This window comes from Dendrobates tinctorius, unplaced genomic scaffold, assembly GCF_039654945.1.
Source record: "Dendrobates tinctorius isolate UK_male_01 unplaced genomic scaffold, ASM3965494v1 ptg000020l, whole genome shotgun sequence".
Taxonomy (NCBI): Eukaryota; Metazoa; Chordata; class Amphibia; order Anura; family Dendrobatidae; genus Dendrobates; species Dendrobates tinctorius.
In genome coordinates this window covers 33,702,642-33,725,320 of record NW_027361688.1, presented here as the reverse complement: position 1 = coordinate 33,725,320, position 22,679 = coordinate 33,702,642, and the positions used below count along the sequence as shown (strand labels likewise).

At 43.6% G+C, this 22,679-nt stretch overlaps 1 protein-coding gene across 1 annotated transcript in view; it reads right to left on the bottom strand.

The window, feature by feature from the left end:
- Positions 1 to 1,374: 1,374 nt before the first annotated feature.
- The window catches only part of NDST1 (N-deacetylase and N-sulfotransferase 1), a 68,066-nt gene continuing 46,761 nt past the window's right edge, over positions 1,375 to 22,679 (bottom strand). Inside the window, exons 7-15 of the mRNA XM_073567968.1 lie at positions 21,756 to 21,884; positions 17,269 to 17,451; positions 15,270 to 15,366; positions 13,428 to 13,551; positions 12,094 to 12,268; positions 10,993 to 11,163; positions 9,755 to 9,864; positions 6,860 to 6,962; positions 1,375 to 5,163 (exon numbers count right to left, since the gene is read on the bottom strand). Coding sequence (XP_073424069.1) covers positions 5,044 to 5,163; positions 6,860 to 6,962; positions 9,755 to 9,864; positions 10,993 to 11,163; positions 12,094 to 12,268; positions 13,428 to 13,551; positions 15,270 to 15,366; positions 17,269 to 17,451; positions 21,756 to 21,884 — 1,212 coding nt within the window. The 3' untranslated portion in view covers positions 1,375 to 5,043. The remainder of the gene's footprint in view (positions 5,164 to 6,859; positions 6,963 to 9,754; positions 9,865 to 10,992; positions 11,164 to 12,093; positions 12,269 to 13,427; positions 13,552 to 15,269; positions 15,367 to 17,268; positions 17,452 to 21,755; positions 21,885 to 22,679) is intronic.

The window sequence follows — 22,679 nt, the reverse complement described above, 5'->3', positions numbered from 1 at the left end:
AGGAGAGCCAAAGGGTGGTAATACCAGACACTGAATGGTTTTCTTCCCCCCTTCCGGACCCCAAATACAGTAAAACTGCACATTGTAGAGTGGTCTTTTATTGTGGCCACCCTAAGGCACACCTGTGCAATAATCATGCTGTCTAATCATCACCTGGATATGCCACACCTGTGAGGTGGATGGATTATCTCAGCAAAGGAGAAGAGCTCACCAACACAGATTAGGAAAAGAGCTCACCAACACAGATTAGGAGAAGAGCTCACCAACACAGATATAGACAAATTTGTGACCATATTTGACAGAATAAGGCCTTTTGTGTACATAGAAAAAGTCTCAGATCTTTGAGTTCAACTCATGAAAAAAGTTTTCTGTGGTGGTGGTTCCAGACACTGCCCTATATATACTGAACAAAAATATAAAGTTTCACAGTTCCGCCACCATTGGACTCTGGAGGAATCGTACTCTGTTTAGTGATGGATCACAGTTCTCCATCTGGTGTTTGAGTCTGGTTTTGGAGAATTCCAGAACATTACTCGCCCGACTACATTGTGTCAACTGTAAAGTTTGTTGGAGGAGGGATAATGGTATTATATTATTATTCTTGACATAGGTCCCTTAGTTGCTGTAAAGGGGAATCTTAAAAAGGTTGTCCACTACAAAATATTCTCCCCTGGAAAATAAATTCTCCCTGTACTTATCTCCGGTGCCAATGATGTGTCTCCCGAGGCTTCTGTGACATTTTTACGTCATGTGAGCCCTCCAACCAATCAGCAACTATTCACTTTCACTTTCTTCGGACAAAATTGACACTTGGAAGAAGTGAGTTGCTGCTGCTCTGATTTCCTCCGGATGTCAGTTATGTCCCAAGCCAAGGAAGTGAGAGTGAACAGCCGCTGATTGGATGCAGGGCTCACATGACATAGTGTCACGCAAGCCCCGGGATACCCGGAATGTTGAGTACAGGAGGCTTTCATTTTACAGGTGGGAATATAGCGATTGAGAAGTGATTGTCCGAGTAGTGGACAACCTCTTTAATACTTAAGGATACAAGACATTTTGGACAATTGTTTACTTTCAACTTTGTGGGACCACTTTGGGGAAGGCCCTTTTCTGTTATCCATAACTGTAGCCAGAGCACAAAGCCTGGTCTATAAAGACATGGTTGGGGAAATTTGGTGTGAGAGCCCGGAACTTAACCCCATTCAACACCTTCGGGATGAACTAGAACCGAGACTGTGAGCCCTACCTTTCATCTAGTATCAATGTCTGACCTCACAAATGCTCTTCTGGATAAATGGGCAAAAATTCCCACAGACACCTCCGAAATCTTGTAGATATCCAAGATGGCACATGAAGCGGTACCACCAGTAATAATTACCATACGTAAGACACTTTATTTCGACTACTTTACAAGCATTAGTGAGGGTTGTATGGCTGGAGCTCCACCTCATCCAAAATTATTGGTACCAGAATAACTTTCATTTCATTCCATTTAATGACATTACCACATGGTTAATAAGAGAACGGGGCGAGATTTAAAACAATGCTATAAAAGGAAGGAAAAGTTAATAATAATATCGATTACACGGAAAGAGCTTTACCGACCACATTCGGTGGGGCTACATTGCGACTTTGCCCATGACAAAGGTGGCACGGCCACAGATTACTCTGTGCAGCTACCACATAAGAGTAATGCAGGTGAACTGGGTTCCATTGCGACCCTTAGAGTAACCAGACTATCAAAAAGCCAGAATCAAAGACAGATTTTTTGCAACTTGTTGGTCACGGTTTCAGTACCCTACGGGTTGTGGTGCAACCCCATCCTCCTGCATTAAACTACAACGTAGCGATTTTTGGACGTGTCCAAAAATCGCCACGTAGCAGCAGCCGAAATCCAAAATTTGATTAAAAAATGTAACATTGAAATGGAATATTTTACTGAGCAGCTCAGTTATAACCGCAGCACATATAGAAAAGTGGGACTGCACCTTTAAAAAAAAAAAATCATTATTAGTCCTCAGTATCAGAGTGGTTAAAGGACCGTCAAATGTAAAAAGAAAATCCAATGACAATGTACACAGGGAATAAAGAGCAGAGATTGGCGAATATGTGAACTCTAAGCTATACTACGAGAGCATTGCATGCTGGGACACTTCCCATCTAGAGTCACTAGCCGCCATTCTGTCCTGAAAGCTTGCAATCCTACGTGACTTTACATCACAGAATCCCTGATTATTATTGCTACAGTGTATTCTAGTCAGATTCCTATGACGGCAAAGTCTGGAGACTCATTCTTCAAAAATCGGGCAAATGTTTCGGGATGCTATCGGCCATTTTTGGAGAGGCACTGCCATTTTTTTTTTTTTTTTAAAGGGGTTGTAAACGCAAAAATGTTGGGGTTTTTTGTATTTTTGGTGCTCATTGTAAAATTGAACTGGTTACATTATTCTCTAGTTCAATATGATTACGGCAATACCAAATTTTATTTTTTTTTTAAATTTTAGTGGTTAAAAAAATTTTGAACTTTGTAAAAAATTGTGACGCCAGTTTTGGAGACTCGTAACTTTTTAACTATTACATCCATTGAGCAGTGTGACAGCTTGATTTTTGCACGGTGATCTGGAGTTTTTATTAATACCATTTTAGGGTACATATGAAATTTTGATCACTTTTTATTGCATTTTTTTGTGTGGAGGTGCTGCAAATGAAAAATGGCAATCCTGGTGTTACATTTATTTTTTTTGCTTTATGGCATTTACTGTACAGGGTAAATAATTTATTATTATGATAGATCAGACTTTTGTGGATGTGGCAATACCAAATAGGTTTTTTTTTTCAATTTTGCCTGGGGGAAAGATAGGCGATTCAAGCTTCTGGTTATTTTTATTTTTTTTTAGTCCTTTTGTACCTGTGATTGCTTGCTCTATATAGTGCAAAACTACAGCATTGTAGTATGTAGTTAAATTTCGGTTCTCATATCGGTTCCCTGCAATCACTTCGCGAGTGAACGATGGGGGGCTCAAATCGAAGCATCTTCCTCATAGCCTCACTTTAAAGGGGTGGTTCACAGGATAGGTGACAACTTGCTGATTAGTCAGGGGTTCGGCTTCTGGTACCCATACCGATCGGCAGAAAGGGGGTATGTTTATAGTCCCAATGGGGCACTTGTAACCCCGTTTCAAAATGGAGCGGCGGGGGTGAGACGCCTGACCACCGTGCAATTTATTCTGTAGGGGGCTGCCAGAAAAAGCCAAGCACAGTGCTCAGCAGTCCCATAGGGAATGAATGAAGCAGTGGATGAGAATGTGCACTGCCACTCCAATTTATTGGGATAATAGTGCCCTTTTCTGCTGGTCTCATCTGTCAGACTCCCAACAATCCTTCAGACAGGTGATAACTTGTTTTCAACAGATAATTTAAATGCTTCTGATAGTGATAGACAGCAGTACTTAATGGGGTCAACAGCAGCTATCAGGGCTAGCTCTGGCTTCTGCTGAGAACAGCTGGCCCCTGCTATTCGTGGAGCAGGGTCAGAGTTTCTTGCACCCACACCTGACATGTGCCATTCCTGTGTTGTTCATAAAATGGAGAAACAAGTATTGTATTTTTCGGACTATAAGATGCACAATTTTGGGAGGAAAATGGGGCTGCGTCTTACAGTCCGAATGTAGCTTAACAGCCATTGGAGGGGCGGCAGTGGAGCGCGGTCAGAGGAGGCAGGGTTGCCACTGCAGGAAGATGATGGCGGCAAGAGTGGGGACAGGCCCTGGGATGGGAGGAGGGGGTATCCTGGTGAAGCCAGGCAGGATCCACTGATCTCCCGGTGGCGGGCTTCGGTAAAATGCCAACTCAATGAGCAAAGATCTCAATCTGCGCATGTGCATTTTCCTGAAGCCCACCCAATGTGCAGAGTGGCGACTCTGCTTCTGCCTCACACCGCCAACATTTTACTGAAGCCCACCACTGGGAGATCAATGGCTCCTGCCTCGCACAGCAGAGACACCTCCTCAAAGCACAGGGCCCGCAGCATTGCCCCACTCTTGCAACCGCCGACTTCCTGCCTACTATGACCCCGCTCCAATGCCACAACCCCACCCCCCTGTAAGCCACATTCAGGCTATAAGACGGACCCCCATTTTCACATTATATTTTTTTTATCTTATTTTCCTCCGCTACATTTGGGGTGCGTCTTATGGTCCAAAAAAAATGGCATTTAGTTATAGACAGCTTGATTTTACACAGTAACTAACTAGTGCTGGAACGTCCTGCTGTGAGAGGGGAAGAGAGTGCAGACTCATTTAGTGTCTGGCTGTACATTAAAATGCTATAGAATATAGAAGATTTTCTATTCTTTTTTTTTCTTTTGGGAGGTGTATGGGGTGACGTGAGGATAATTTAGGTGTTTAGAACCCCTTTAAAAGCTTTCGTACCTGTGTCGCCAGTGCTGCCGTAGGAGGCGCGTTAATCAGAAAATAGCTCAATACACTGCTTGCACCAAACTGTACACTAATTACATGAATAATAAGGATTTCACTCAACCAAATATCACATTCAGTTATCTACGCGATTCCAAGAAGCAGCTTGGAAATAAGTCTCTTTGTGGGAAGACGGGGAAATATTCCTGAAATACATGGTATTTCATAGCTTAGTGGCACTTCCAGTACAGAGGGATTTTGGACACCAGCTCACGTTGTTGGACAGTTCGATTCCAGACCTATCCAACTGCCCATGTCATTGGGGCTCTTTTATTAATACTTTTTTTTTTTAGAAGTGGTTGAGTCCAAGTTTACAACAGTCACACAAATTTGTAAGACCCTAGAAAGCAGAGGATCCTACATAATATAAACCAGGCCTCTAAAACAGGCCCTTCAGGATGCATATCCGATGCTGCGTGTGATGCCTTCAGGAGTAAAGGACGTCAATGTCGATGTCGTTTCATCGAAGTCACTTGCCAAGCGGAAAGGCCTTTGAGTTCCTTGATGCCGTAACTACTTGGTCAAATTCTTGAGACCTTATCCTCTTCCTAAAAGCAGCAGCCAACAGCTACCTCGTGTTCTGCAGCTCCTCTCTCAGCCAGGTGGGCAGTGTCTGGCCCATCTTGTACAGCAGCTTGGAGAGCTCGATGTTATGGTCCCTATAATAATCCGCCAAGAAAGATCGTGACTGTAAAAAGGAAATAAAGATTACTCAAGAAGAATTAACGCTATGTAGCACAAGGAGAGTGTGGTCTACAAAAGTCTTCACACAGTCTTCCCTTTGGCCAGACATTTTCTAGACTTTTTAACACAATTTTCTTTAAAAAGCAAACCTTTTTATTTATTTTTCCACCAGGCATTGAAAAGATATATTAATTTTTGTAGTATAGAACATAATCTAATTTTGCTTCCTTCTCTTCCAAACACAGTTCTTCAGTGCTGATTCATGTTCCTTTAGAAGCTGCTTCCAACTGCTGCTCAGTAAAGATCCATACACAACATTAAAACAGTCTGTGTACGGGAAATCCCACTGTCTGAGCACTTAGTTGGAAGCAGAGAGGCTTAGACTGGTGAATTCCCTTACACTGACTGTTTCAATATAGTGTAAAGATCTTGTCGGGCAGCAGTTGAAAGGATGTTCTAAAGGAGCATGTACTACAAAAACTCATAACTCTAATAGCTGCAGAATAACATGGGTATGGGATAACTTATTCATCGCTGGGAATATGACCGTTGAGACCCACAACGATTCCAAGTATGATCCTCTACAGTGTACGGTCTGAATGGAGTGGAGGTAGGTCATGCACATTTAAACTTTATTAATATGGAACTTCCAGAAATTGTCAAGATTTGTGCTCGGCTATATTTGGTAAATCCATTGACGTATAATTGAGACAAATGGGGCCGGTGATGGGAGAAGGCCAAGCATGGTATTGCTTCCATGCTTGCTTTCATAGAAGAAAAAATAGGAAATCTGGCACTCCCAATTGCAGAGAAAAGAATTTTCGTTTTATTCACAGCTTTAGTTTTCCACAAGACATTTATTGTGTAACGTTTTGGTCCTTTAAATGGACCTTCTTCAGACCTGGGAATAATCTTGTCAATGCTCACAAAAGACCTCGTGGGCCAGAGTAGCAGGGAGCAAATGTGAAAGAGCCGATCAAGTGGAGCTGTGAAGAAACATCAAATGAAAGTCGGCACTATCCGGTGTGCGTCATATCAATATGAAAAGGAGCGCTCCACAATGTCTTGTGGAAAACTAAAGCTGTGAATAAAACGAAAATTCTTTTCTCTGCAATTGGGAGTGCCAGATTTCCTATTTTTTTATATTGTATTGGGATTGGTACCCTTTTTCTGTGCACCCCGTCTTCACACTCGGAGTGACGTGCCTTGTATTAAGACTGCTTTCATAGAAGATACCTCCAGTGGTCACAGACCACTCCTGCCGGCGATTCAGCTGCTTCCACTGAAGTCACGTCGACAAAGCAGCAACTTCTCTTCCGCTCTACTCTATTGGAAGGCATGACGGCCTAACAGGGGGGGGGGGAACAGGCTGTCAATCAGCATGACGTTGATAGTCACGCCCAGTTGACAGAGCAGCTACGAAGAGGAAGAGCTACTCTCATTGACGTGGAGCGGCCGAATAGCCGGCAGAAGCGGCCAGTGACTGCTCTGAGCCGGTGCTGGGCAGAACAGGCAGGTAGTTGCTTCTGCCTGTTAGTTATTAGGCCATAGTTAAAAAAAAAAAAAAAAAAAAATTGTTCTGGACATCCCCTTTAACTTTACTTGTACAGACCAAGACCAGAACAGATCCTCACATCTTCTATTCATCCAAAAAAATGGGTCTAACACTAAATTATAACACTGAACTTCTGAAAACTTACATCCGAGTCCATATCCGGGTATTTTCTCCCCTTACTCTTTCCTAAACATTTGGTTTTCCCGCCATCCAGAAGTTGGCACCAAAATCCCTTCTTGGCATCAAACCTGGAAACAAAAAAAAAGAAAGAAATAAAGGACCCGGGTCTTCCCTGGTGTGAGGCATGTGAGGTAATTGCACTAATTACATGTCTGTGCTGCCAACTATAAAGTGTTAAAATCAGGGGGAAAACGTTTTTTGTTTTTTTTTGTTTTTTTTTTAAGTCAATTAAGAGTTTTAAGTGAAAAATAGAAAATCCTTGAGTTGCCATTTAGACATGTCAAGAGCGGAAAATTCTCAGCTCTTCAAGTGCCAAATGTCTCTCTATGTTAAGTACAGATCTGATTTAATGAGGCCGAGTGCAAAAAAAAGTAATGCATCTCATAAATCGAATGGCTTAACCCCTTAGTGACTGCATATTATCCAGTAGTTTTTAGTCCATTTGTAATATTTTTTTTTCCAATTAAAGGGGTATTTCGTATATATCATTTTGCAGTATATCGCAAGTTTGCCGAAGAGCCGCAGACTTTTTATGCTCAGGATTGGGAAAGGATCCCGGCAGTTGGAACCAAGTGATGAACACTGGTGATTTGCAATCACTCAAGGAATTAAAGGGAATCTCTCAGCAGGTTTTTGCTATGTAATCTGAGAGCAGCATAATGTAGAGACAGAGACCCTGATTCCAGCGATGTGTCACTTACTGGGCTGCTTGCTGCAGTTTTGATAGAATCTCTGTTTTCTCTACTGCAGATGTAGAATGCTGAGCTGTGTATAACCCCGCCCACAACCCTGATTGGCAGCTTCCTGTGTACACTGCTAGCTGCCAATCAATGGTGGGGGGCGTGGTTATACAGATTATCTGGACTTGCCTACATGTGAGACCTAGTCAGGCAGTGATAAAACACTGATTGTATTGAAATTACAACACTAAAGTCACACGTCCCTGGACTAGGCAAAATTCCAATCTATCAAAATATAAAAACTAATACAATTGATTGGTAACAAAAAAAAATTGAAAAACGTCAGAATTGCGTTATATCGGTCGCCGCCACACAGCAAAATATTCAATAAGACTTGTATCTACCCCAAAATGGCATCAATAAGGGTATATCTACAATTTGAGTATTTGCAGCAGATTTTTCTGCACTGAAAACCAGAGCTTTGGTAGAAAAAAAGCTGCTTGCAGTTTGTGTGTGTTTTTTTTTTTTTTTTACAGGTTTTTGATGCGTTTTTTAGAGTATAGGGTATTACTTACCTATTGTTTCAATCAAGATTTTCGGTGCTACGTTTCTTTTTAAACATTTTGGCAATTTTTTAATTTTTTTCATATTATAATTTTTAATTAAAAATAAAATTAGCAATCTTGCAATTTTCACAGTGGCCACTGGGGCTTTTTTTTTAGATTCATACTTCCTGTCTTTTTCAGGAAGAATTTTCAGCAGTCTCCTTATCAGCAGAGGCAGGATTACAATGACAGGAAACACCTGCCGATAATACAGGATCCAATCAGGTTAGGTCACCCCCTTTACAATGACCTTTGCACTCGCTCATTAGACACCTCAATACAAAAGAGGGCTCTGACTATTGTTGACAATGTACATGTGTTATTTCCTGTTACAACAGGAAGTTAGAGTCTAAACAAGCCCTAGTGGTCAGGGTAATAATTGCAAGTTTTCTATTTTTTTTATGCAATACAGATTGTGATGAGAAAAAATTACCAAAACTTAAATGCCTAAATGTAACTAAAGACCTGATTTAAACAAAGTTCATTTTCTAATCGCAACTTCCTTTTAACACTTCCTGATGATACTGCACTAAAATGATCCAATTTTTTTAAAAATACCATGAATAACTTTTTAGAATAGGCTTTCTGGTGTGTCCACGTGAAATAACATTATTTCTGGCTTGTATCCTGCATTTTTCACTAGTTTTCCCCTCTGGAAGCTCTAGCTCCAATTTTCAGTTGTCTCTGAGCTGGTGGAATTTTGTATTTTTTAGTATAATTGGTTCTTCTGTACATTTTTTGTCTGATTTTTCTGAGATGGTGGATGTAGACTAGCTGTTATGATGTCTCCCATACACTGAATATAGAGAAAAAAAAGGGATTCCTGCTCTTCTGTCTCTGTGATGCATACAAACTGTGTAACTGTGAATCCAGCCCTGGAATGAAAAATTGCTTTCCAGAAGCTGCAGCACACATCTGTGCCACTGCCTCTCCCTTATCCACATAATAAGAGGTGTAACCTGACCCCTCACTGTGCCAGCAGTCTGACTTGCTTTGACAATGATGGATTTAAGCTTGGACAGAAAGGTAAGCAGGGATTGAAGAAGTGGCTCATAAGTGGATAAAGAAGCAAATTTCTCTGCTAAAATACAGTACAAGATTAACTATATCCATTTGTACTACTGATATCTGCAAAATTTGATGAAATATCGGTGACTAGTAAATATTAATGGCCTACTACAAGAATAGGTGGTCAAAATCAGTCTAATGGGGGTCTGGGTCAATCAACTGATTGAAGAGGCCACCACGCAACTGATCTGGCACAGCTCTAACACTGTGGCTGAGAATTGTTTTTGGACTCTCCCACCCAAGAGACAAGGAACGAGCCGCACAATACGAGCTTTGGCCACTTTAATGAGTTAATCGGCAGAACTTGGACCTCCATTTATCTGGTATCGATGACCCAAGGTGATCACTAAACTCCTGGCTGTATGCGGGATGCAGAGGGTTCGGGGCTCTCTATCGAAAGAGCAGAGCTCTGAGCTCTATGAAGAATTATTAGAAAATAAAATGAAAAAATAAAAAGTTACGCTTTATTATAAAAATTAGCGTGCCATGTACAAGTGGTGTACTTACGCCAGAGTTTTGTGGTAGTCTATGGCATTCGCCAGTCCAAGGAATTTCTGAACAGAGTCCATTACGTTGGCAGGCTCAGCGCGCAGCAGTTTACCATCTAAAACCAATATCTAGGGGGAAGGAGAAAAAGCCCCGAAATTAATGATCACTTTCCTATGATATTTGTCTTTGCAGGTGTTGAAAGGATACTCAAAGAGGTTTTCTCGAAATGTGTCTTTAGGAGCACGAAATCTGCAATCTCGGATACTGCAAGCGAAGACATTTTCCCGGTATGTCAAGTAAAGCAAAGGGGTCCACGATTCGGGGCAGCGTCAGAGTGTCACTTACAAACTCTATTAGAAAGAGCTTGTAAGCGCTGCGCTCTATGCCTAGGAGACCGGACACTGTTTTACTTGTTTTCAAAAGCACTTTACAATTTTACCAATTTAATATGAGAATAACTTTTTAAAGTCTAAAGTTTTCATTAGTGGGAAGGGAGACCCCCAACTGCTTGCTATCATAAAGGGGCAGCAGGGCTCAGTTAAACACTAATGTTTTACTTGGCTGACTCTCAGAAAGGCGAGGTCAGCCATTTACAGGCTCACAAAATGTCAAAGAGAACAGTGCCCAGTGGACAGTTCAGCACTTGTGCCCCTTCAATTCAGCGATTAGTGGGATCTCAGCACCCGAACCACCACTAAGTCTTCTGACAGGTCACAATTATATATATATGAATGGAGGTTTCCATCCACATACACAGGGATCTGAGCAGACTGCAGACCACGCAGAAGACTGCAGACCGCGCAGAGGACTACAGACCGCGCAGGACTACAGACCGCGCAGAGGACTACAGACCGCGCAGAGGACTACAGACCGCGCATAGGACTGCAGACCGCGTATAGGACTGCAGACCGCGTATAGGACTGCAGACCGCGCATAGGACCGCAGACCGCGCAGAGGACTGCAGACCGCGCAGAGGACTGCAGACCGCGCAGAGGACTAGAGACCATGCAGAGGACTAGAGACCACGCAGAGGACTAGAGACCACGCAGAGGACTAGAGACCACGCAAAGGATTGATGGTCCATTGGAACATTTGATATTTGCATAATAATCTTTTCTAAAAGCGACAATACTAAATGCAACGTCTCAGATACAGAAGTGGAAATGAGCAGCAAATTTGCAGTAATAATGCAGATTTTTCTTGCTAAGACTCCACACGAGAGAGGAGGTCAGTGCGCTCAGAGGTCTCCCACTCACCTGGTTAGCATGAAAGTGGTTTAGCCATCGTTCGATATGAGTGGAATACCATCCGGGGACAAGGCTCCTGCTCTGCAGCGCTCGTAATTTTAGTGGGGCGTCTGCTCCTGCAGTTATGACTTCTTGGAAAGTGTATTTCAGGGCTACAGGATCATCATGGGCCCTTTGATGCTGAAAAATTAAATTAAACCAGGTCACTTATCAGTAGACACCAGACATTTTATGGTAGTCTGTTACATTCTGTAAGACTTGGAGCGCCCATACGCATCTGACTAATGTCGGCCAAAGCCACTGATATCAACAGGTTAGAACGACAGTCTTATGTGTCACAATCCCACCGATCACTGTGTCCTAGGGATGCAGTGAGTGCTATCCTATGGATTTCAGGGGCATACGAGGCTGTCCGCTTTGTAACAACTCGGCCATCCTATAGTATGCGGAGGCATACTGGGCTGATGGTTTTCTGTATGGGATTTCTTTGCAGCCCAATTGAGTCGACCCGGCTGAAAATCCTCCAGGTGTTGCACTTTTGAGGCTGATTGGTTGGCCATTTAGTTGACTGGCTATGTTGGGGCTATTGCCAGCCGTAGCCTTCAGCTCAATGGTGTGTTGCTCTGCGCTCTGAACTCTTATATTCTGATCTTTGTTGCCGGACCTTGGACTTGCGTTTGATTACCCGTGTGTATTACCTCTTTTGCCTTGATGCACTCTGACCTTGGAATTCTGACCCCGGACTGTGACCTGACTAACCCCTTTGTATCTTGCCTCTGTTTATGACGTACCCTCCTGGCTCTTGACCTCGGACTCCTTGACTTCCCACACTCACGGCTTGTCTGTAAAAAGTGACTCAGCATCATATTACGGGTATGGGAGTCAACGACAGGTAATGTTTGGTGAGATAAGGATCCAGCATGTCCGCTTTCGGACTGCTGACCTTTTCATTCTCTAAGATAAGTCACCATCAGAGACGTCTCATGGAGAACACACTCCTGAGTATGAGTCGGACATGATAACTGCCGGATGAAACAACAGTCATCTAAGTTGCACGGAGGCTTCTTGGCCCTTTAAGTAATGAATCTGGCATGCAAATGAGTCAGTTACCTGGTACCAGGAGTAAGCGCGGTCCGCAGGATTAATGAGGATTGTAATGATTTTTGCCTTAGGCAGAAGAGCCGCTACCCGACGGGGAACAACTTCTGAGTCAAAGTAGTTGGCGCTCTTCTCAAAGTAGAAGTCTGACGTGGTGTTCGATGGAATGGGGAAATAATCCATGTACCTAGAGAGTGAGACAAAAATCCATTTACATCCAAGCCATGTCTAAGGGGAAAATACTTATCCTGGTCTTACAGTAGTATTAAAGAGGATCCTTAAAGGGGTTTTTCAATCTTTGAAAATGTTGTGGATATGATTCATGTACTGCATATGGCTGTAATATCTCCGGAAGCCCATTTCACAAGCAATCTCCCCAGCTCTGCCCATTCTCCCCACTAAAGAGGGCATGTTTTTTTTTTTTTTTTACAGCTGATTGTGCCCAGTCCATAGGCAGAAGGGCAGTGTCATAAGTAAAAAGAATAATTACACAACAGTATCCTATGCCATGCAACAGCAGGGGCGGGGAAACATTTTTCTGCCAAGAGCCATTTGGATGTTTATATCATTCTTCGGGGGTGGTACAAATTGCGAGCTAACTCCGCCCACAAGGAACATCCTGAGTTTGGCACTAACTGTGCTGCACAGAGCTGGGCAAGATAAGAAAGGGAAAGTCATTCTACACTGTGGTGGCATCATCTGGTATCTTTTCTGAATCTGGGAAACCCTTTTAGGATGTGAAGCACTGGATGTATTCTGAATGGGAGCAAATATATCAAGGAAACAACCCCCAAGATGGGTTGCAGAGTGTACATTAATGAGAAAAAAATGAACTTTTTTGAATTTACCAAATGGCTGCAATGAAACAAAGAGTGAAAAATTTAAAGGGGTCTGAATACTTTCCGTACCAACTGTATATCCGGTCTATTTAGCCAAGTGGGCGTTTTTCTTGACTCTTCTCTATTGAAGTATTCTTGCGACTCATGCCCAGTTGGCTGAAAATACTTAATTAACATACCAGAAAGATATGGCCATATCTCAGGAACGATGAGGAGCAGGAACAAAAGAAACACAGCGCCAGATTCAGGAGAACAGTGCCATTTACACCGGGTCCAAAATTCCAGATTTGTGGCAAAGTGTTTTGGGGCCTTAGTCCCCCATTTTAAGAGCTATTATTAAAAATGCAAACTACAGGGTCAATATATCCCAAGAATCTAAAGTCTGTTTGTCAGTCCGATGGATGATCTATTCTGTTACCTGTTATCAGCTATAATAACCTGAAAGAAGATATCTGCAGTGTTCTTCCATGGCGGAGTAATATGCAAGCTTAATGAGATGTAACATACCAGTCAATCCCTTTGTGGTAATTCTGACCATTGAAAAATTGGATTTCCTCAAAGGTCTCCGAGCTGGGGTAATTACTGCTCAGATCTGGGTGCATTCCCAGGAAGAGGTACAATGCAGTGGTTCCTGTGGAACATAGTGGAAAACAAGTTAATATTAAACTTTACTGCGCTCATAAAACACCACCGATCACTGATCATTGTCTCGTGTCATCTGCTGTATTTACATCAAGAGCTGTAATCAAAATTCTGCTGGAATGGTTCAAGACTGAGTGGTTTTACACTGGGCACTGGGTAGTTTTCCTAATATGAAACACCAATACTAAAATTCTCCATCAACTCTTTCAACACAGGCGGGTTTGATGGGTTAGGCTTTGTTCACATGTCCTTTTTGGATCCATTTGTAAAGATCCAGTGAAAAAAAACTAAGAAATTCCAAACCGGTTTTAAAGTGAACCTTTGCTTTCTGTTTTGTATTGCTTGGATCTGTTTATCTGTTTTTTTTTTCCGGCTTTTTGATCCGGTCTGTCTTTGCCAGAGGGGTCGCTGAACATCTCTAGTTGTTAGTGTAAATGGGCCACAGGGCTAACGGCGGCCATTAAATGACTACCGATTGGCTACACGTTTGCTGATCAGCGGTTGTTTAAAGGGAATCACTCAGCATATATTTTTTAAGGAATCTGAGAGCAGCATGATGTAGGGGCAGAGAGCCAGATTCCAGTGATGTATCACTTACTGGGCTGCTTTGTTCAGTTTTGATAAAATCCCTTTTTCCTCTGCTGTAGATGTAGCAGCTAAACCCTGTATAACCCCGCCCACACATCTGATTGGCAGCCTCCTGTGTACACTGTCAGCAAACTGCCAATCAGTTCCAGAGGCGGGGTTACAGTTTAGCTGGACTTCCTTGCATGAAACACCTAGTCCAACAATGATAATCTCCTGGTGATAAAATACTGAAATTGTAGTAAACTGTTGAGCAAGTGATACATCACTGGAATCAGGCTCTCAGCCCGTACATCATACAGCGCTCAGATTAAATAGCAAAAATCTGCTGACCGATTCCCTTTAATAGTCTGTTTAGACAGACCAACTGCACTTCTATGAGCACAAAACAAATCAGTAATAGATCATTCAGTGCCCGTAGGATGCCATTGCTCTCTGCAGCACATCTCCTGTTTACACAGGACTATGTGCTGCCGAAAACGATTATTTTTAAAGAAAACTTAGGTTATTACTCACGAGAAATGAGCAGGGTGATCGGCAGCCTGTTTAGACTGCAAGGTTGTGACGAAACGAGCGTCTTTAGACCATGGAAACCTCAGACCCTTAACAAATGTTTAACTCGACCACATATGTAGACACATTAAACCCCCGTCCCCTCCGCCAGGCGGACATAGTGTCCACACTTCAGTCTCACTGTTAACAAGCATCCGCTGCAGCTGCCATTATACACGCTACCCGGCAGCTGTGCCAGCTCATATACCGGAGCACCAGCTCCATATTCAGTGCTTTGCCGTCCTTCGATTCGACAACTTTTTTTTTTTTTTCTCTTTTCCCACACTATTTCCACCCATCTCCCTGACATCCTGCTCTAATCCTGGCTCCCACTGTGAACGCGCCACATCCTGTATTAATCTCACTTTCCCCCTCTTTTCATACTCTTCATCATGTTGTAATCCTTCCTGCCCCTCCGCATTTGCTAATAATCCCACCTCCCATGGGACAAATATAACATCCTATGCTCAGAGGTGTTGCATGCTCAAAGATCGCTCCGCCGCCGGTGCGCACACATACTCGGGCCATTATTCCAGGCAGGCATCTGGCAGCTCTTAAAGAGACAGATACCTGTTTTCTGAGGTCCGATTATGAGCAGCTTGGGAAAGCGGTCGCAGGTTTTCTCCTTGGACCAAATGTCTTTATGCCTCTTGTCCTCACATGGATCCTAAAATAGGATGGAAAGATTACAAAGGAATTCCACCCAACATGAAATCAGTTATATTTCATCCTGGGTGACACAGAAAAGGGTCTGAATACACAATTTTCTTCCATTTCTGAGATACCGATGCCCCATTTTGATGTAAAACTAGGCAGATAGACACTAACAGAAATGGGCCCCTATACACATAGCGGTAGAGTGACACACACCCCAAAATATGGCCGCACATTGTTTCACTGCCAATTTTTGCATTTTTGGGGGGCACGTGGCTTGTACATGTACAAGATATACTTCACCTGTACAGATCAGGTGTCATCATCCATATTTCAATAGTTGACTCCTTAGTAAAATGACAGTACCGGCCTGTTCTGCCCTGTGACAATCTCTCCTGGCTTAGAGTGGTCACGGACCGCTCCTGCCGGCGATTTTCCTGCTTCCAGTGATGTCCCGTCGTCAGGGCAGCTACTGCTCTTCTGCTCTGTTGACGGGGTGTCGTCACTGCCAACATGAAGCTGATTGATAGCCGACTCCCTGCTGACAAACTATGGAGAGCCGGCTATTAATCAGTATGATCGGCGGTGACAACTTGTTGACAGAGCAGAGTGGAAGAGAAGAAACTGCGCTAACAATGAGCTGGGTAGATTGTTAAATGAATGAGATGTCGCCTTTGTACATAGTGATTCATGTATACAGTGTTAAGTACTGCTCATATAAGAGGGTGCACAGGGGCCCACCGGAAGATTCTCCTGTTCTCCTGCTGGCCAGTCCAAGCCAAATGTGTGCGTAGACTTTAAATTCTCTAGGGATCCAAAATAAACAGAGAGGGGGACAATTTTTTTTTTAAAGCGCCATCTTTGGTGATCTAAATAATCTACAGACCTTTATAAAACAGGTTTGGCAGCAAGGAGAGAAAACTGAAATTCTGTGCAATTCTAAACTAAATTAAGGAATTGTTATTTCCAAGCTTCCCTTTCATACTTGTATCTGGTCAGTGGAGATGACACGTAATGATTGCCTTCCTGCTCTGCATTGCTGTGTGCTCCGCGCAGTTCTGGAAAGAGATGATAGCCCTGTGTAGTAAATCACCTCTCACCTTCCCGGAGGAGCTGCACCGCTCGGCAGCTCTGGACGCCATTCAAGCTCCAGGCTGTTTTCAGCATTCGGTGGGATAAAGAATTTATAGGAAACATAACGGACCGGTAAGCTCCACTGGAACGTGGCTTCATGTATAAAGGTGGCCATGCATCCTTTATAGCCGTCACCTAAGGTTTAACCTTTACAACAGGCACCGCATAGGTAGCTGTTTTCATTGAGGGCTAGAACAATCGCTTATGGTGTATGGGTCTGTCCTGACACTTCTGACGGCTGTCGTGTTAAATTTTAACACACCCGATCCTTTAGTCTCAAGAGGGTTAGCTGATCCTTTAGTCTCAAGAGGGTTAGCTGATCCTTTAGTCTCAAGAGGGTTAGCTGATCCTTTAGTCTCAAGAGGGTTAGCTGATCCTGTAGTCTCAAGAGGGTTAGCTGATATTTTAGTCTCAAGGTGGTCTAGTAGGGACATTGAGGACACATGCATATCCAAGAAAAATCAGCATGCATAAGTATTTGAGGGAGGGTAGGAAAAATGTTTGGCCGACAGCTGATGAAGCTTTATTAGTGGTCGGTCTGAAAACAACCATGTTGACTGTCTCCAATGACTTTTAGCATAACTGTGAATGCCCCTCAGTTAACACTGCATTTTTACCCCTCACCTTGAAGCAATGAAGCCCCTAATACACTCATGTGCATAAGCGGAGACAATGATATTAGTCCCTACCGTCCTCATTTAGTGAATGAGACACAGTCGGGTCTGTTAGCTGGAACATTTTTCCTTTTCTACCTTTATTCCATGGGTTGCATTTCCCTTACCTGCCACAAGGGGTCCTTCTCCTCCGGAAATATCTGGAAATACTTATGGGCCAGCTGTACCGGAGGCAGAGTCTGCAGTTTGAGGTTTGTCCAGGTGTTCAGAAACTGCACCAAGTGCTTGAATGTGTACAGTCCCAGGCGGTCATTGCCGTAATTAGACAAGTGGGTCATAAAAATGCTGATCTGAAATAAAACATTACAGCTGCCGGTCAGGAAGAACTAACACACAGCTACACACATTATATATACAGTATATATACACCTAAATAAGAACAGCTTATACTCACCTCCCAGACCGCAGGCCTTTGCGTGACATTATGTCATGTGAGTGCTGCAGCCAATCAGCAGCCGCTAATGGGCTGCAGCGCTCTCCCTTTCGGAGGATGGAAGTGTGCGTGCTGCAGCTCATCAGCGGACGCTGATTGCTATCTTACATGAGCGCTGCTGCCAATGTCATGCAAGCACCCAGAGACACAGCACCAACATCGCTGCGCCGGCATGTGATTATATGCTATTCTTACTTTATACGAGGCACGGTTACATTTAAGATGCGGTTTTCCAAGTAGTGGACAACCCCTTTAAAATTCTTTGCTGCTATTGCAATTGCCACCACTGGAGGGCTGGGGCAGTATTTGAAAAGTCTGCTAATCTGAATAGGTGCTCGCTGCAAGCAGATCAGTCCACTGATGTTTCTGGATTGTGAGTCATGGGGAAAGCGAAGAATTGTCAACAGATCTATAGGAAAAGGTAGTTGAACTGTATAAAACAGGAAAGGGATACAAAAAGATATCCAAGGAATTGATAATGCCAGTGAACAGCGTTCAAACTGTGATTAATAAATGGAAAATCAGGGGCTCTGTGAAAACAAAACTACAGTCAGGTAGACCAACAAAAATTTCGTCCACAACAGCCAGGAAAATTGTTCAGGATGCAAAGAAAACCCCACAAATAACATCAGCTGAAATACTGGATTCTCTGAAAACTAGCAGTGTGGCTGTTTCAAGATGCACAATATGGAGACACTTGAAGAAAAATGGACTGCATGGTCGAGTCGCCAGAAGAAAGCCATTACTGCACAAATGCCACAAAGTATCTCACCTACAATACGCAAAACAGCACAAAGACAAGCCTCAAAACTTCTGGAACAAGGTCATTTGGAGTGATGAGACCAAAATTGAAATTTTTGGCCACAACCATAAACGTTACATTTGGAGAGAGGTCAACAAGGCCTATGATGAAAGGAACACCATTCCTACTGTAAAGCACAGAGGTGGATCGCTGATGTTTTGGGGATGTGTGAGCTACAAAGGCACAGGAAATCTGGTCAAAGTTGAAGGAAAGCTGAATGCAGCACATTATGAGCAAATACTGGAGGCAAATTTGCAATCATCAGCCCGGAAGCTGCGCATGGGACGTACTTGGATGTTCCAACATGAAAATGATCCTAAACACAAGGCCAAATCGACCTGTCATTGGCTACAGCAGAACAAAGTGAAGGTTCTGGAGTGGCCATCTCAGTCTCCTGACCTCAATATCATTGAGCCACTCTGGGGGTATCTCAAGCGCGCAGTTCATGCTAGACAGCCCAGGAATTTACAGCAACTGGATGCTTTTTGCCAAGAAGAGTGGGCAGCTTTACCATCTGAGAAAATAAAGAACCTCATCCACAACTACCACAAAAGACTTCATGCTGTCATTAATGCTAGAGGGGGCAATACACGGTATTAAGAAATGAGGTATGTGAACTTTTGATCAGGGTCATTTGGATGTTTTGGGTTGTCATTATGATTTAAAAAGAGAAAACACAGTAGTTTGACAATAAATGGCTTCACCCAACCACTAACCATGAGTGGAGAAAAAGGTTTGGTGTTATCATTCATATTATCTGAAAAAAGGCCAAGAAAGCAAAGATTCTGCCGGGGTATGTAAACTTTTGAGCACAACTGTATTAGCCCTACTCCAAAAATAAGCCCTATTTACAGTTAGGGGGGGCAAACTGGGCAATTGTCAAGGGACCTTAGCATTTCTATTCCAAGGTTAAGACTGCTGAGGGACCTTTGGTGACATCTTGGTCATGTAACCATGTCACTAAAGGTCTGTTAACTGCAGGCGTCTAGGGAAAGTGAAGAGGAGACAGGCTGGTTGCGACCAGAGGAGTCTGACAACAGTTCTCTCCTCTCCCCTTGTTGACTTGCATGAATGCTCGGCCGAGTCGGGTGTTCATGTCTATGGGGAGGGGGGTGATAGGATAGATAGCCGATGGCTGATATCTCATGTGTATGACCAGCTTTATTGAGGCCAACTGGCTGGTGAAAATCTTGTGGTGGGCCACGATGGACAATCTGAAAATCAGTGCAGCAATGTAAAGCATGGGGAAAAGACAGAGGCACCGTTAGCAATATACTGTATGTAATGCATTTAATATGGATCTATAGAGAGGACCGTCTTATATTTCTGTAGTCTCCCCTCCCCAGCAATGAACTGGATCACATTGAATTCCCGGCTCATGGCACTTTGGGGACTTCCGGATGGATTTACAGCCTCGAGCTTCTGCAATTTTTATGGCTTCAAAGTAAAAAAAAAAAAAGTGCCAAATGAGAATACATTGTAGACGTCGGCTGTACTGCAGCGAGATAGCACATATGGCCCATCACGCCAAATCCAAGGAAATGGCTCCTGCTGCCGAGGAAAAGTGAGCGGTGGAGATAATCTGCGCGGCTGGCTGTAGGGTTACGACTAGTTTCCAAAGATGAGGGGGCTGCCGAAAAAAAATCTAACAATGGCGCCCCCATCTGTAGCTACACCATCTCCCCCCACAGCAGTTGGGACAAGACAACGTTATGCTGCCCTCCTGTCCACGATCTTTTGGATAACTTCTCTACACCCTTCTCTGCATATGTGGTAGGACCCGGGCATCTTTTAATAGGTTCTCACCACATTTGTTTTCATAAACTTCCACTAGAGGCCAAAAAAGGTGTAAAACCATCCACCAATTCCTCCCGCCTTTTCTTACGTTCTATTTTGTCTCATGGTTCAATGAAAACTGAGATATATTTCAAGAACTCTTCTCTAGGTGTCTCAGGAGACCAGCCATGTCCCACTCACCTTCCCTGTGTGGCTGCGAGACAACTAGCTGCAGCAGGACAAAATATTACTACACCCCAACCCCAGCCAAGGGATCAGGAGATTAACCTCAGTGGTGTCTGATCAGACAGAAGGGAACTAGATTTCTTGCTTACTTCGACCATTAAGTTTTAGTTTTACTAGGGAGGGTCTCGTAAAGGCAACCGGGCTTCATACACGCCATTAGGAAATGAAAATCTCTAGCCTGTAAAACATGATAACCAAAGTAATAATGTCAAAGTCACGTATAGTCACGTCAAGGAGACCCCCTTCCCTGTTGAAACTCATCACCTGGGACTGGATGCTATTTTCTTCTATTTCGATGTCCCCTTCCCTACAGTCTTACGACCCCAAGTTACCCAATCTGGGGTCTCATCTCGTGCAAACTTCAGGAGAAACCTGGACCATGAGGTCCGTTACATTACAGTCACGTTACTCGAAAAGCGGGAGCTCACTGTGATTTATGATGGAACTAGATTTCGTTTTATAGAGAAACCAATCCCCCTAAAAACAAAAAAAACCTCTCCTTTCCTGAATGTGGCTCTCTAGGGCAGGGTTCCCCAACTCCGGTCCTCAAGGCCCACCAACAGGTCATGTTTTCAGGATTTGCCTTGTATTGTACAGATGATGCAATTATCACCTGTGCAATACTAAGGAAATCCCGAAAACATGACCTGTTGGTGGGCCTTGAGGACCGGAGTTGGGGAACCCTACTCTAGGTGATCAACTGATCGCCCCAGGTTCCACTCCCTGCACCCCTATGAGACAGTTTCCTAACTGCCGTCTCTGCACAGGGAATATTATATTATGCGGAGGCCCTACAGATGAGGTAATCCCTTTACGGTGGAACTCAAGGTTTCTGCTCAGTGACTTAATCCCGTTGTCCTTGCCCCCTTTTTACCTATATCTAACAGGAATAAATCCGAGGATGTTAGAGGTTATCGGTGCGCGGCAATATATGGTATATACAGTATATGGTGCAGGAAGAAGCCTGGGAAACAATTACTCTTTCATCAAATATTGATAGAGCATTTAATGGCTTTTTATAGCTTACAACAGCCCGGCCATTTATTGATCTGATTGACTGGAACAGCTAAAGTGAGGAGCACCTGGGATCTGGAGCCGGAGTACTGCAGCCTCGTGTATTGCGCCATATATCTGGGATTTTACATAGAGCCTCAATAAAGGGGGTCAGGACGCAGCACTAGATCACACACTGGACACAAATAGCTGCACGGGGACAGGGATGAGCAGTACAAATGATATCACGAGGGGATGCGAACGCAGACGGAAGATAAATAACGAAGCTGGCGGCGGCAGCGGCCCACACCCATGGACATCATTTTTCTTGAGATGGAACTCACAGGGTTTAGCAGTACAGTGAGGAACAGTTCTCCTCCATTAATAATCTTATCCAGTTCCACAGGGCCCCCGGGATATTCATTATAGAATATGGTGTGTGTGAAGAGGCCGCAGGTTTGGCGAGGCAGCACCTATGGTTAAAAAAAAATAAAAAATTGTTAGAGGTGAAGATGCATTCCTCATAAAATCCAAAATATTAGCCTGCAGAACGTTATATTTTTATTTTAAAAATATTAATAGATCCTACTCCATAAACTATTCTTTTACGTAAGTCCCAGTCTTTCTGTTAGGCACCTTGCTGCAGCAGGAGCCCTCCCCTACTGCTCAAAGCGGCAGACAGGAACACTAAACCAGGCTCCCTTTAAAACAGGTTTTCCCATCATAATAGTTGATATGGGAAACCGTTTATTAGGCTGCATAACTCGGACTAAGATTGGACAGAATGGCTTGCGGCTCTCCAGCCCACACAGCTGCATTTTTTAGTCAATCCCAAAGCACAGAATGGCATGCGGCTCTCCAGTCCACGTAGCTGCATTTAGATCAAAATACCCCTTTAAAACTATGTCCCGATCACCAGAAGGGATCAGGTCTGTCATCATTAACAGATTTTATATTACCTATTACTGGTCTTATATGCTGTACATTTGCTATATTTTTATTTTTTTTTGGGGGGGGGGGCCTCAAGTCTTAGTGACTAGCGCTTTTCCAGCGCCTCTCACTTCCCCGCACCGGGAGATGATAGGTGCTAATGACGCTGCGTTGACAGATGTCCGCCCGGATGCATGTGCGGCCGGCAGGGATTGTGCACAAGTCCTTGTATAATGAACAGGATAGGTGCATAATACCTGCCAGCAAGATGCGAGACTCTGCAAGCACCTGTCAACACAACGACATCAGCACCTATCACCATCCAATGAGGCATTCTT